Source organism: Notolepis coatsorum (assembly GCF_963971535.1).
Source record: "Notolepis coatsorum genome assembly, chromosome: 2".
NCBI classification, from domain to species: domain Eukaryota; kingdom Metazoa; phylum Chordata; class Actinopteri; order Aulopiformes; family Paralepididae; genus Notolepis; species Notolepis coatsorum.
This window is the reverse complement of record NC_140166.1, coordinates 167,118,455-167,135,110: the sequence shown is the minus strand read 5'-3', so window position 1 is coordinate 167,135,110 and position 16,656 is coordinate 167,118,455. Positions and strand designations below refer to the sequence as shown.

The 16,656-nt window shown below is 42.2% G+C and overlaps 1 protein-coding gene across 2 annotated transcripts in view; it reads right to left on the bottom strand.

The window, feature by feature from the left end:
* Window positions 1–16,656, bottom strand: part of dipk1ab (divergent protein kinase domain 1Ab) — a gene marked incomplete at its 3' end in the record, with an annotated part of 30,181 nt that overhangs the window by 1,098 nt on the left and 12,427 nt on the right. The window contains exons 2-4 of one of the 2 annotated variants that reach the window (XM_084309319.1): window positions 3,553–3,687; window positions 1,624–1,731; window positions 60–236 (exon numbers count right to left, since the gene is read on the bottom strand). In XM_084309319.1, the coding sequence (XP_084165445.1) occupies window positions 60–236; window positions 1,624–1,731; window positions 3,553–3,687 (420 nt within the window). Of the gene's footprint in view, window positions 1–59; window positions 237–1,623; window positions 1,732–3,552; window positions 3,688–16,656 lie in introns of those variants that run through there. The other variant, XM_084309320.1, reaches the window with a different exon arrangement.

Genomic DNA, 16,656 nt, shown 5'->3' with positions numbered 1-16,656 from the left:
CTCAAGTTCAAAGTGAAGGCGATTTTAATTAAGTACAAGAGAAATGACGGCACCCTGACCTTCAAGTGGCTGAGGACCATTTCTTTAAACTTCTCCATGGAGGTGCCCTTTGTGGGTTTGTTGAAGGCCACTGCCTCCTTCCTGTGCTCCATCTCAGCTCCCAGGTCGTAATGAGGCGCCTCCTCCATCTGGCACTTAATGATCCCTTCCACATCTCCCCAGCTCCCAGAGTACATCTAGTACAAACAACAAGTAGGCATGAGAAACTGGCCAGGGGAGGCCATTTATAGAGATGCAGCATCACTCAACTGGAAAATTATAAAAAATATACTGTGTAGATATATATATATAATGAAATGTCATGCCTGGGAAGACATAAATAAAAATCAACATTCAAATTTAATTTGAGAAAGTATTCAGATCATTAAGCATAGCTGCAAGCAGCCCATGCAGGGGTGCTAGCCAAATAAATCACTTGAATTGATGTTATGACTCATAAACTGGAAGAAATAAGAACTTGTGAAAACAATTGCCAAAAAATGAATGGGACTCTGAGTGATGTAAATGTAAATGCCTGTATCTCTGCCATTTAGTAACTGATCTGCAAACTGTTTGTGTCATTATAGTCAACAGACAATGAACAAATGTCCGTATTGGAAACAAAGTAATGTGAGCAACTTTTGACGTCCATGTGGTCATGTATGTATTTTGCGGCATTTCCACAAACCGTTTGTTCACAGCACCAATGTTTTTTGACCAATTCAGCTGGGTTGGACAAACAGATGCGTAACTATATCTTCTAAAGATATGTTGCAAGCCTGGTTCAAATTGGAGCAGGAACAAAAAAAAAAAAAAAAAAATTAAGAAAGAATTGTTCATTGTGAGGAAATTCACAAGTCTAGCCAGTTTCACATCTCTACTGTGTATAGTTCATGCGATACGGCCGTTTGAATTAGCGATTTTCAACGCTTGTTATAGCGCCACCATCAGGTTGGTTCATTCCCCCCTTTTGTGTCATCATGTAACTTTCGCTGGTCTATCAGCGTGCCGAATTGCATAAGAAGCGAGGCGTGCGTTGAGGTACATGTGATGGAATCTGAAAACCACCAATTACAAGAGGGTTTACTCCCTTCGGGGGCTTGCACCCTAATTACATACATGCTTTTGTTTCATCTGGCTACATGTATAATTATGTTTCATGAAATACCCCCTGGTAGGGCTCATTCAAAATGCTCTACTTTTTCTTTTAATACTGCTGCAAGGAAAACATTTAGATTAATAAAAAAATATATAAATATATATTATTTTTACGATATTGAATATGTTATTGATGACAGTATAGTTAAAGAAAATCCATACCTTTGCATGGATACATGACGGTATACCTTCATATTCTGTATACAAGTCAAGGGTTCCTTTATTACTTCCCTAGGGGAAATTCAAGTGTCATAGCAGCATGGGGGGGGGGGGGGGGGGGGTACATAGATAATAGAACATAGAACAAAGTGCAAGTGATAATGACAATAGTGATAACAGTAGTAAACAGTAGTGGGTGGCTGGATACTCCCCAGCCCTACCCCCCTGGGTCACATATTAGACCAAACAGGTGCCAAAACATCTGACCTGGTTGTTTGGCTTGACAGAGAGGCACTTCCCCAGGTATAGGGTGTCTTTGTCACACAGGCTGCTGCAGGCTGAACCATCAATGACTCCTCTTTTGTACTTGTCACACTGAAAAGGATACAGATTAATGAGCAGACGGTGACCGTTTTTAAACACGAGTGAAATGACTCACGGGAGAGTAGGGGTTAAAGACCCTCTGTCTTTAGAACCACATGTAAACCCCCCCCCCCACCTCCTGGCCTGGGATCCACCTTCTCTCCCGTGATCAATCAATGGTAGATCCCGCTGTAGAGACATTTCGATTGATTGAAAATGTTATTAACAGATTGCAGAATGGGTACAATACAGTACAGCTCAATACACACAATTGTTAAGGGGATGCAGACCAGAGAAAGACTTTCGTCTTGTTTACATCAGGGTCTCCCATTTTCAATTCATCATAACATATATGACATACATGACATACAGATAGACAGTACTGTTACATCTAGACATTTATGACATACCAGATCTACAAATATACAGTCCTGGTTATGAGTACAAAAATAGTCTAAAAAGAGAGTATATACATTTGAGGGGGAAGAAACTGTACTCTCCTGTGTCTCCCCTACTCTGTCTACCTCTCAGCTTTCCTACTGCCCCAATAAAGAAACACACTAAGAGGTGTGGACTGTCTACTCTCCTTTACAACAAAAAAATAAACACGGGAGACACGAGCACACTTGTAGGCTAATTGTGTAGGGATGGGTGGACTACAGGTGTGTGAGGTAATTAGTGTTAATGTAATTTATACAAGCTTGTGTGAGTGTATGCGATTGTGTGTGTAAATAGAGAATATAGACCTGTGGACATGAAATGTAGATCAGCCTGCATGTCCTGTCTACATACAGACAAGTACTGCACTACATACAGACAAGTACTGTACTACATACAGGACAAGTACTGCACTACATACAGGACAAGTACTGTACTACATACAGGACAAGTACTGTACTACATACAGACAAGTACTGCACTACATACAGACAAGTACTGCACTACATACAGGACAAGTACTGTACTACATACAGTCAAGTACTGCACTACATACAGGACAAGTACTGTACTACATACAGGACAAGTACTGTACTACATACAGTCAAGTACTGCACTACATACAGGACAAGTACTGCACTACATACAGTCAAGTACTGCACTACATACAGGACAAGTACTGTACTACATACAGTCAAGTACTGCACTACATACAGACAGGTACTGCACTACATACAGGATAAGTACTGTACTACATACAGTCAAGTACTGCACTACATACAGGACAAGTACTGCACTACATACAGGACAAGTACTGTACTACATACAGTCAATTACTGTACTACATACAGTCAAGTACTGCACTACATACAGACAAGTACTGCACTACATACAGGACAAGTACTGCACTACATACAGGACAAGTACTGTACTACATACATGACAAGTACTGCACTACATACAGACAAGTACTGCACTACATACAGGACAAGGTAAGAAAGAAAATCTTTATATAGCACATTTGCAAATGAGTACTAAAGTGCATCACAAACTAAAAACATGGTGGGAGAAAAAAAAGAGCAACTGCACAATAACAAATACACACTCGGATAAAAAAAGAATGCTTGTGTGTAAAGGTAGGGTTTTTAGGAGCTTCTTAAAATGGCAGACTGAATCGGCTGACCTGACACTTAGGGGCAGGCAGTTCCGGACTTTACTACAAAACCACAGTCACCTTTGATTTTCTCTTCGACCCAGGAGCCGCCTAGAGACCCCTGGTCGGAGGACCGGAGACAGACGGCACGGTATAGGGCAATATACCAATGACTACAAGGGCACGGTATAGCTCAATAATATCAGCTGGTGGTGATTGATTGTAAAAACAATGTTACTCACTATTGCGTTTTTGCAGTCATGCCCACGACACAGCTCTGTGTAGGAGGAATACTCCACGTACACGATCCAGCTCCCCACAAACACAGCCAGCCAGGAGAAGAACAGGTACTTCATATGCAGGTAAGAGAACCGGGCCTGTTGGGAAGGATTAAAAGACACCTGTGATAACCGTCTCTAATAAATCAAAGACCTTACCGGCATCAAAATGATCAGTGCACATAGTTGTACAGTAATGCAATAATAATAATAATAATAATAATAATAATAATAATAATAATAATAATAATAATAATAATAATAATAATAATAATAATAATAATAATAATAATAATAATAATAATAATAATAATAATAATAATAATAATAATAATAATAATAATACACTTTATTTATATAGCACCTTTCATACAATAATTGCAGCCCAAAGTGTCTGACTGTCTATCTTGTGAATATAGTTCAATAATAATGATACACAGGCAGTCTTTTGAGTCAGTGTCGATGGACCGTTTTGCCAACAGTCACGCTGAACAGTACCATTTTCATGTTTTTGTTCCTTGTTTTGTTGATTTGCCAAATCTTCCTCCTTCCTCAATGGATTATTCTCAGTCGTCACACATGCTCGGTGGCTAGCTACGTCTTCCCGTTCCCTCAATTCAGATTATTTGCAACGTCCCTTACAATCCGCTGCTATTTTCAGTGCATGAAGTCACTGGGATGACCTACAGACGGCCTAATAAACGCTGGGTCGTTTGGCTGACACACACTGTGATGCAGATTAATGAGAGAGAGAGAGAGAGAGAGATAGAGTCATGCATTTGTTGCTTCGGGCCAGTTCATCAGTCCCTCTCTTGTCCAGAGTGTTATCCTACCGACGAAGGTCTTATTATAGTTTCTAGAGCAGCAGTGGCCTATAGGAAAGATGGGGGGGGGGGGGGGGGGTACAATAAATGCAAAACATCCTGGAATTCTTTTTACAACAGAAGTTAGGTTGATATAAAAGGACCCAAACTGTTGTTGTTGTGAACATGATGATCAAGCCCTTTGATCACTATCCCCCTGGATATCAACGAAATCAAGCTATTTCAGAAATCCAATCTGCTTCCTTGAAGATATTACATAATATAATCAGGTTACACTGATTGGCACATCAGTCAATCCCACTATGTCTGATTGGCCCATCAGTCACATGTAGCTGGGTGGTGTAAGGACACTGATCAACCATCTATAGTGTGAAAAGAAGGCCACGCCACCTTTTTTATGATTAATTGCGAATATTTTCATGTTGAGCTATAGCTTGTGGATGAATAAGCACAGAAATGTACACCATGCCAATGTTAATGCTTTATTTGTTTTAAACGAGACGATTTAGAAATGGACAATGGGAAAATGCATTGGGTTGGACAGAGGGTGGAACACGAAAAACGGCAATGACGTAACCACTACTCCCTATAGCTGCTGTAGTGGTGGTAGTACAGGTCCAATAGAAAATGACAAATCCCAAAACATTACCACCTGAAACATCTGTTTTTATTGACTGGGCTTAATCTGGAGAATCTATGTTTAGTCTACCCAAAACTCCTTATAGAAAATTACAAATCCCAAAACATTACCGGCTGAAACATCTGTTTTTATTGACTGCATCTTCTGGGAGTCTGGAGAATACTTGTTTAGTTTACCCAAAACAAAGACTGGAACTTAAAAAATAAGCTTTATTTTGTATTCCATTGTTCCAGAAGACCCACATCTATCTAACGATAAAGGAAGGATTCTGTCTGCATGCGTGCGAGTGTATCTGTCCTTCACATCTCTTTTTTTTTTTATCCACTTTTTCTCCCATTTTCTATTTTTCTCCCATCCCAATTTCGTATCATCCAATTCAACCCTCCCCTGTCTCGAACGCTGTTTCTTGCCTCCCACAAGCCGGCTGCAATGTGGACTAAGTCATACATAGCACGAGTCCCCTCCGATACTCGAGGTAACAGCAGTCACATCTTTTCACCTGCGCGGCGCGATCTTTCAGCGTCAGGGGTCAGCGCTTTGGAGGGGCGCTGCCCCCATCGCTTCCTGATTCTACTGCGCAGGCGCACCAACCAACCTGTAGGAGTCGCTGTCCACAACGCCCGATCCCCACCCATCAGTTTCCCACCCCCTAATACTGCCAATGTGTATTAGTACGGACAACCAGCTAAACTGAAAGCAATGTGGAGCGCTGGGCTTGAACAGGCGAACCCAGCGTCTCCAGTATTCGTGGTGAGCGCCTTGCCCACTGCACCACGTAGCCGCCCTGTCCTTCACATATCTTGAATGGGCACATGTTCTGAACTTCTATGCGCTCCGAACAGGCACTGCACTAGTTTGCCAAATGAGCCAATAATGGAGACATTGACACCAATAGGGGCAATTTTTAATCTAAATGCCACTTCATGAAATTTGCAAGATCATTGAGCCCCTTGTGGCCTGACATTTACTTATCAGAAATCTAAGACTTCGTCTGCTCTCGGACAGGGGTTGGCAGCTCTTGTGAAGGGCGCATGAGCTGTCACTGAATAACAAACTGTGTGGACAAAGAGGAAAGCACGATGAATGACCCAGTATGCATTCATTCATTCATGCATTTCAAACCTTTATTTATATCTCGGGGGAAATCATCGAGGGTGGCCCTCGCTTACAACGATGCCGAGCTTACAAAACAAAACAGACAGCACTGTTGAGATTCAAGCGTATTGAAACAGGTTAAAAAACAACATAAAATAAGGATATGGAAAATAAAATCTGTTTAATCAGTTAATAATTAGACGGTGAATAAATAGGACAAAAACACTGATCAGAAAAGAAAGACAGATCAAAAGGTATGGGTTGTGTACGTCACTTCCAAGTAACTGCAAGATCAAACTTTGTATCAAACGTTGTATTGTTTGTGGCGAACCAGAGCCAGTATGAGGAACAGCATGGATTGTGCTGAGAAATTACTTCTAAATCAAAATCAAATCAAATCAAATGTATTTGTAAGGCCCGACAACACACGTTAATGTCCCCATGGGCCGGACATGTCTTCTTTAAACAAGCCAAGAAGAAACATCACAATAAGTCAAGAACAAAACAAGAACACCATAAAGTAAATTTCTTTTTAAATAAATGCAAAATAAATCAATCAACAACATAATTGGCAAGCAAGAAATAGATTAGATTAGATTAGATTCAAATGTATTGCCATTATACAACCAGAGTGCAAATGTAACAGTGAAGTGCAATAGTAATATACAATGTACAGGTGATTAAACTGGGTATGAAATATATAAATTGGTGCTACTGGGTAATAGTGCTAATCAGAATTATGTACAGAGTTGTAGTATTAATATGTACAGTGATAGAGGTGATTCAAGACACTATGGTAGTAAGTCATACAGGCCAGCAGTGTAACTATAGTAAGTAGGTAAGGGATATGTACAGTTATAGATATAGTATCTACAGATATGTAAAGAAGATTATATGCAGGTATGTACCCAATAGGGACTAGGGTTCCAAAAATCTGAATGATCAATTTAATGTTATATCAAGTTGTTCTAGACCCACATACGTGATTCACGTTTAATTTGTTGTTTAGCGATAACAAGGACTAATTCTAAGTCAGAAAAAGTCCAGACGACAATCCTTTTATGTAGATACAGTAGGACTCATTGGACCAATTAATGGGCTTTAAATTGGAATAGAATACAAATGAGAGGCTGCGCATCGTGGACAACTTCATTAAGCACAGTGAGCTGTTGAACAAGTGCTCCGTAATCAACAGTGAACGTCACTTGTACGTCTCACGTGGTGTGTGTACCACATTGACTGAACAATAACAAGAGACACTCAGTGGATTCATTACAGTCATTACATTGTATTTTGCTGCCACCCCCCCCCCTCTTGAAGTGCACAATGGCATTCCTCCAACTGTAAGAGCTTAGTGGAGGAATAACAGACTTTTAGAAGCCCGTCTCTCCCATCTATTACTGTAATGATTCTTGTGTTCGGCCGACAGTGATGGACTCCCTCATCCTCCTCCTTCTGCCCCTTTCAGTTCCAATTTTGTTTATTGGCATAACTCTCTCTCTCTCTCTTCCTCCCTCCCTCTCTCTCTCATCCCATCTTTCCATTTTCGAACAGTCTCTCCACTTCAATCTATCTCTGTTATCCTTTTTTCCCCCCCTTAATATTTATATTTAATTTTTTTAAGCTAAATTAACAAAAACGGGAGCGGAGCGTGTGACCAATGCGACCGTCACATGCTGTCGTCAAAGTTTGTTTATTAAATATTTATATTTAATTTATATTTAATTCATATATATATAATCAAAGGCAACGGGCCAAATCCCACTTATCTTTCCATTTGATTTCTTAATAATTTGACATTATAAACCTTAATTGGCCCAAGCATGAGCCTTTACAAAGAAACACAGGGCATTAACCCTTTCACTGCCACACTACAGAAGGTTAACCCTTTACTATCACACTACCGACGGTTACCATCGGTAGTGTGATAGTAAAGGGTTAACCTTCTGTAGTGTGGCAGTGAAAGGGTTAACCGGCTGTTGTGCGGCAGTGAAAGGGTTAACCTTCTGTGTATTGTCGCAGTGAAAGGGTTAAAGGAACGACAGCAGAGCAGTAAGTGGGACGGATGCAAATAGATATGGATGCGAATAAAAATGGATGCGAATAGATATGGATGCGAATAGATATGGATGGGAATAGATATGGATGGTAATGGGTGATATTCCGGTGATATCCGTGAGTCTGCCTCAGGGCAGCTCTGGCTGCAATTGTAGCTTACCACCACCGGTATGACTGTGTATGAACGAATAATGGACTCTGTAAGCGCTCTGGGGTCACTGGGGTGTCATGAAGAGCGCTATATTAATCCAATCCATTATTATTATATTCCAATGCGTTTGACTTGGACTCAGTACATTGCCTGTGAATCAGTCTTCCACTTATAGGGCCGGGAGGCCTACCGAATATTAAGGTATACTGTAACTGAGGGGTACAATTCCCTGACTGTATTGATAAGTATGGTATCATTAAACCACTACCGCTTTATGTACTTTAACTACTGGCCATACAGTACACGATATCTAAATATGATGAACACTTTCCACAATGAAATCGGTTCCAGTCAAAGGTAATAATCAAATATTTAATGGAGCAAAAGGTACATATGATATTTACTATTACATTTATGATTTGAATGCACTTGTAAGGCAAATGAGTATTCGTAGGCAAATCAACACTGAATGTCCAATCTCTGGTTACGCAGGAAGCAAGTATACAACCTGGCTCTTAGGGAATTACATCTATGGTACACTTAATGATATAGCGGGATATACTGGAGGGGGTCCTCCCGGTTGTAAGCCGGTAGGGGGGGTAGGAGAGCCGTCGGTAGTAGACCGTCTGGTCAACGATATCTATGGAGACTTCAAGTACAGAAGACAGTGCAATAGACTCTTGATCCGCAGATGAATACACCTTGGTTCTCTTGTAGGCTGTAGCTCCACAATGAAGAAGAAGCTAGGCGACCTCAGTCTCTCTGAGCGCCGACTCAACTTGACTCCTCTCGGGGGTAAATCCAACACTCACAGGCGTCGGCGATTATCCGCTCCACAAATCACAGTACCAAAGCAAATATATATTCCAGCCGCATAGGGCTCAGCAGTCGTCGGGTAGGTAATCCAGTGTACATGTCCCTCGGTCCTCGCCTAGATCTCCTCGGATGAAAGCGCCATGTGGTCGGCCCAACCTGGATAAGACTCTAGATAACACGAGGAAGCGTTGGAGATGCTGGTCACTTTAGAACTCTAACCGCACGATGCACCATACACGATAGACTATTATTACTTGATAGAACTACGTCGCACTCGACGGTACAGTGCCAAACTCTGACAATTCAGTTATTAATTCGCACGAGGTCTCAATGCTACTCTAAGGCCAAACAGGCCATACTTCACCGCACGTCGTATCGTGGGTGAGGCTTCACGTTCTGTTACTAAGTTGGGAAGAAGGGTAAGGCTTCTACATTTACTTGCGCCATATTTATATGCACGGTGAACAAATAGTGCCACTCTCATTTCGGTAGCCGTATCCCTGAGCGGAGCCGGGGCTAGTACGGACATGTCTCGTCGGTACCTTTGAACTTGACGCCAGGGGCTGGTCCCCTGGCGCCTGGTCCTTTGTCCAATAAGAGAATGAACTATTATGGGCTATAGTAGGCTAAAGGGATATTCCGTGCATATGTACAAGGAATATACAAGGGATATCAAACGATATACAAATACTATTCAATATATATCCATAAATAAATATATATATTCGGTTTAATCTGATCCTTCGTAACATATACTGTCATGGATCCATGCAAATGTGTGGATCTGTACTATACCGTGTCGAAGATGTATACAAATTGTAAAATCTTATTATACTTTTTTTTTAAGTTCATCTAAAAATGTGTTCGTTGCAGTAGTATCATCAATAATGCAAAATCACACTGTACTTTACACTGGAAAAACTAAATACTGTGAAATATGATTATACTGTGAAAAACAAGACAAGGACACATGCAGTGTCATAGATACAAAGTGCATTTCCTGTATGCCACCACTAGGGGCAGAGCAGCTAACCGTGAGTGAATGCGTTACTAATGATTGGATATTGTGATATCATATTTTGACCATATCACCCAGCCATACACTTCCTCCCACCCTCTGCCAGCGACAGCTTTCAGAATCTTTCCATATCAGTCCTGTTCTAATCGAATCATCGTCCATACAATGGTCCTCCTGATGTCAGCCTGTCATTATCCTCCTACTCCTCATGCGGAGAGACTCCCTGATGGATAGCGTCCATTTCTGTGCCAGCCTGTGCACTTTCAATGGACCTATCTCAAACCCCTCCCTCTTTTCTCGATCCTCCAATCACAACTGTTGCTTGTCCGAGGGAAGCAACAGTTGTGATTGGAGTATCAAGAAAAGAGGGCAGGGTTTGAGATAGGTCCATTGAAAGTGCACAGGCTGGCACAGAAATGGACGCTATCCATTGGGGAGTAGTACTTAATATAGATGTGGAAGTTATATTATTAATATGGTTAATAATTCATATAAACTTATATTAGGTTTGTACATATTTGTATTAGTTCCAAACATCACCATCGACGGCTTCCCTGTACCCTTCTCCCCCCAAGTCAAAAGCCTCTGTGTCATTCTGGACGGTTCCCTCTCCTTTGCACCACACATCAAATACACCACCCGATCTGCCTTCTTTCACCTCCGTAATATCTCCAGACTCCGCCCATCCCTGTCCCAATCAAATAAAGAAACCCTGGTCCACTCATTTGTCACATCCCGTATCAATTACTGTAACGCTCTCCTCACCGGCCTTCCCACCAAACTCATCAACAGACTCCAAATCATCCAAAACTCTGCTGCTAGGATTATCACCCGCACAAACTCATCCCACCACATCACCCCCGTCCTCATTCAACTACACTGGCTCCCTGTGCACTACCGGATTGATAAAAAACAAAAAAAAACAAAAAAAAATCGTACTCACCTTCAAAGCCCTCCACAATCTAGCCCCCACCTACATCACTGACCTCCTCCAAGATTACACCCCCCCGCGCACCCTCCGCTCATCCTCTACTGGACTCTTATCCATCCCCAGCTCACGCCTCAGTACCATGGGTGCCCCAGCGTTCAGCTGCTTGGCTCCCAAGACTCTGGAACTCCCTGCCCCCACACATCCGACAGTCAGACTCACTCTCATCATTCAGATCACAATTGAAAACCCATCTGTTCAAACTCGCATATTCACTATAACCTCCATCATTGCCCAATACCCCCTGCTGTTTGTCTGTTATTTTAACTTCACAGTTTTTTATACTTCTTGTTGTTTATCTTATTCTTTTCTTAACCTTGTCTTTTAACTGCCTTGCTTACTGGGCATACTCACTATAACTGCACCCTGTGTGCCACTGTTTCATATTTCATACGTTTACATTGTTTGTCTTGTTTTTAACTCCACTGACACTTTTTCCAAGATCATTGTTTTAATCTTGACTGTTCTGTTTTTATGCCCTGTAAGGTGACCTTGGGTGTTTTGAAAGGCGCCTCCAAATAAAATGTATTATTATTATTATTAGTTGTTTAAAGATGTGCATTACTTGGCCTCTTTATACAGATTTTAATCCATATCAGTAGATTATTTTGACATATAATGATCACTTGGGGCGGCACGGTGGAGTAGTGGGTTAACACTGTCGCCTCACAGCTAGAAGGTCGTGGGTTCGATTCCCGCTTGAGGATCAGGTTGATGTGTTGCCAATTACCCAGGTGGGGTATCTCCCAGGCCTTTCTGTGTGGAGTTTGCATGTTCTCCCCGTGCTCGCAAGGGTTTCCCCTCCCGATAAGATAAACCCAATGGAAAAACATGCACAACAGATCGTTAACGCTGTTGCGTCCCTGACGAAGACGGACAGGAGCACTTGGATTGGTCCCCGGGCGTGGCGCTTGCCGCAGCCCTTGTCGGCTCCCGGCTGCCCTTGGGGGTTAGGACGACGGGATGGGAGGTGCTGAGAACATTTAGTCAGCGACTCAGACAGTGCATGTGTGTGTTCCTGTGGGTCACCCATCGCACGAGCGTGATCTGATCTGATGACAAATAAAGACTTATACTTATGTTGAATGTTTTTTCGATTAGTTATATATATGTAGATATATGTATAATAAATAAATAAAATAGATGTAAAATAAATAAATCAGCTGTACTGAGAGAACCTAGCTCACTGCTCTATAGGACATTCGTCTATTTAATTCCAACTAATCTAACCATATGAGGTGATAGCATTCTATTAACTGAGCAATAGTAACCACACATAAATTATGTGCTCTAATGTATCTGGTATGGATTTCCCGCAGGTCATATAAAACACCTCCACTGTAAGAAAACATTGCAGGAAAAAATAACACTTCACAAGAGAAACAAACGTGTGGCCTTTCACAATCAATGTTGAGGCTTTCTACTCAAACCTTGGGTGATGCATTTCTGTATCTGAGATTATATCGACGCATTGTGAGGAGGGCAAGGCAACGATGGCTAATGAGGTGATATTGATCGTGGCTGGTGTGACGGCTATTAATTAGAGAGAGTGACTGGGACTGTGGTCGGTGTGTGTACACTGAGACTGGTGGGCGGGATCGTTCCTCCTTGGCCTTGTTTAGCTCCACGCTGTCAATAACACACCCTGCGGCCTGCGAGGCGGTGATACGCAGAGCAGCTTTTCACGGGCGGCCCCTGGTGGGAGGTGTAGTCTACGTCACTTTAGTTTCCCGCGCGGTCCACCCGTATAGGGATTTATCATTGGGAAAATGTATTATCGGCTATTGTAATAATTCTGCCTCATGAACATTGGCAAGCTTTCCATTTTTGCACAAAACGAGTTCCCTTCTATATCACTAACATTATAGTTTTTGGTTGAAATAGTTAGTTATAGACCACCGCAACACTTCCGGTATTCTGTAATCATGGGAGAGAGAGCGGGGGGAGAAAATGAATGAATGTGGATGAGAGCCTTGACATTGAATGGTTGTAGGTACGGCTGTGGGGGTGCGGGAGACATGATCCATTAGACCAGGGGTGGCCAACCAGTCAGAGACTAAGAGCCACAAAAATTACTGTGGTACCACAAAGAGCCACACCATATACCAGCGTTTCTCAACCTTTTTTTTCAGTCACGGCACCCTTCATGTGTTTATAGGTCTCACCCTCTGGCCTCTGAAGTTGCTAATGTCTTTTTTATTTGGGCCTCACGGGGTTAAAAGTACCCTGTGAGACCCACGGTTGCAAAATTACAAAATCACTTTTAGCCATTTAAAAAAAGAATGTTTATTTAAAAAATGTTAAAGGGGAACTATTTGACTATTTCTTTCACTATTTGGGCACTTTTACACAATTCCTGTGAGTCTATGGAACACCTAGGTTTTTTTCAAATGGTGAGGTAAGTACCACGTCCTTCCTTCCTCTAGATTTAACATACGGTTTGTATTTCTAATCAAGTACTCAAAAACCGCATTTTTCTATCTCAAGATCTTAAGCCGTTTTGAGGCTGTGCTCCAACCACTGTGTGGCCTGGTGCCAACTGCCACATCAACTGCCACATTATTATGCAGCTGAGAAATCTCTGACATCACAGATATGCATATTTTCAGATGACTCAGTTCAGTGAGGGTGAATATTGTGAGAGGAGAATTGGAAGAATGCGCCAATATGAGAATTAGAGACATAGATCCTATTAATATAAGTCCACATAGCTAAGAAACAATGGTAAACACTGAAAAAGGCCATTTATAAGATAGTTCCCATTTAAGCACATGTATAGTCAATTGGTCCTGTTGTTCAGCCTCACAATGCTATTTGATAGTAAATGTGTTTATATGTCCCACCCTCTGGCCTCTGAAGTTGCTAATGTCTTTTTAATTTGGGCCTCACAGGGTTAACCTCTTAAGCCCGAGATATACAGTAAAAGTGTATATTTTCAGCATTACGTTTGTTTACCAATTATTTTAACTGTTATTAGTGAAATATAAGATTATAGAAATCTCAGGGCATTGAGTCGGAAACCGGCGCATATTGACAGGAGGAAGTGGCACATCCAAAAGTGAGTGTAGTCTTTTGAAGGAAGAGACTCAGGGCTTTCAAATTTTGAAAAACGACCCTACCCAGCTCACACCAGCCCCTGTCAATCATCTGACTTCTGGATAAACTTTTTTATTTCTCTTATTTTTTGGGATTATCTCCCACAAACCTGAACGTTATTGCCATAAAACAGAACGCAGTTAGTTTCTCTACCTTTCTGTGAACGTCTTGCAAAAAACGGTGTTGCAATATGATGAAAAATGGTGGAGAAATTCCCTAGATTCAGATACCAAGAACATGCAAATGGACCATTTAAAAAAGAAATTAAATGTTTATTCTACGTCCTTGTGGAATGAATGACAAAAAAAAAAAAAAAAAGGAAAAAAAAAAAATTATAATATTTTTTATTTTTTATTTTTTTATGGATGGAAGAGCCGCACATTGACGGGCAAAGAGCCGCATGCGGCTCGCGAGCCGCGGGTTGGCCACCCCTGCATTAGACTTTTATACGCCTGAGTCTCCTGAACACGGAGAGACCAATCCCAAGTCGATCGGCACTTTCTCGGCCGAGTGATAGTCACCAGTCAATGTAACGCGGAAGTGCAGTGGTCTATAAGGTTTTTAATTTGTCGTTAAAAAAGAACTACACAAGCGGTCGATTTGGGGTGCTTTTTCAATGTATGTGATGTATAGATTGGGGGGAGATGATCACAGCTAAAACGGTGGTAACGAAATGTGCATGGTTCGCTTTAGAAAACGGTGATAGAAGAAGAGGCAGTAGCCAGCACTGCAGAATGTTTAGCAGCCAGCCCAATGTTTTGCATTCCTTGCAGGGACAAACTGATAAGAGTGTACTGTAGGCCCAGAGCGAGGGAGAGGGGTTTATTTTAATGCAACAGTGAATGAAACGTTTAATGTGTGAAAGGTTAGCAGTTGTCATGACAACACGTCGCATGACAACCAGAAGGCGGGGCCGTCGTTGCGACGACGAACATCTATAAGTCGAACGGTGTTTCCGGGTGTTGAGCAGACTAGAATCTGACTCAGACTAGAAACTGACCAAGAGCGAGTAGGACTGAGATCACACAGACACTCTCTCCTCTCATTGAGAGAGAGGGGGGGGGGGGAGAATGCCACATCACCAGTAGCTCCGGCTACCACGAGGATGGTCTTGGCTAACGAACCGGCCTGACCACTATTGGACTGAATAACAAAAGGACGATAGACGAACACACCGAAAGATCATTAGAATAGACTCTTCAAGGACGATACAATTTGATAACATCTGACAACATCTGATTATGAGGTTCTGTTTATAGCAATAAAACAACGCTTTTCCTCATAAGGTATCTCACGGTGTCGAAGTGTCGAATTCTTACGGAGGTGGAGAATTATTATGGTTTATGGATTGCACTAACGGGGGGAGATAAGGATCTTATCTACCAGTATCGGAGACGTCAGGACCATTAAAAGTACACAACGCAGAGGAATTGGATGGAGGGCCAAACAGACGAAGACGTGATACTGGCCAGTTTGATCAGGATCTTACAGGTGGCGTAGCGGAGATTGCGCTCGTCACCAATGCAAGAGGCTGCGGTCTCGACTCCCGGAGTCAGCATTGCCTGCGGCTTGGGCCGATCGTCATACTAACTCGTTTGGCTGAGTTAGCGGGAGGGAAGTCGTGGGTGGTGATCTGGCGTTGTGGACAGCGACACCTACAGGTCAGGTCTGGGCGCCTGCTCAGCGAAAGGCAGGAAGTGGTGAAGGCAGCGTGACCTCCCAGGCATTACACTTCACCAATGAGAGTCCTCGCTGCCGGGTGAAAAGAGAGCTGCTGGCTGTCTCCGCATGTGTCGGAGGAAGCATGTGGTAGACTTCAGGGTTCCCTTGTACCGACCAGTAGGGGGAACATGCGCACAACGACCAGGTAGGGGAGGGGGGGGAATTGGCATAACGACTAAATTGGGATGGGAGGAAAAAGCATAGAAAATCAGGTGGAGAAAAAGAGGATACAAAAAAAAGAACTACACTTACCAGTAGAACGCCTGTCGTTCAGTGCTGTCGCCTAATACCATAGATATATATAAAGACTTTCTTTATCTATGCCTAATAGGGAGGTGTAGTGGTTATGTCATTGCTGTTTCCCGCGCGGTCCACCCCTCTTGAAATCGCAATGTATTTCCAATGGACACATTTCTAAATCGTCTTGTTTAAAACAAATAAAGCATGAACATTGGCATGGTGTGCCTTTCTGTGTGTATTCATCCATAGCTCATAGCTATAGCTCAACATGAAAAAATTCACAATTAATCGTAAAGGTAGCAACATAACAACATTTATGTTTTCGTTCACTGAGGAACTACACTTCACTCTGTCAATGGCCGTGATCGTGATGTGTATTAGGCGACAGCACTGAACGACAGGCGTTCTACTGGTAAGTGT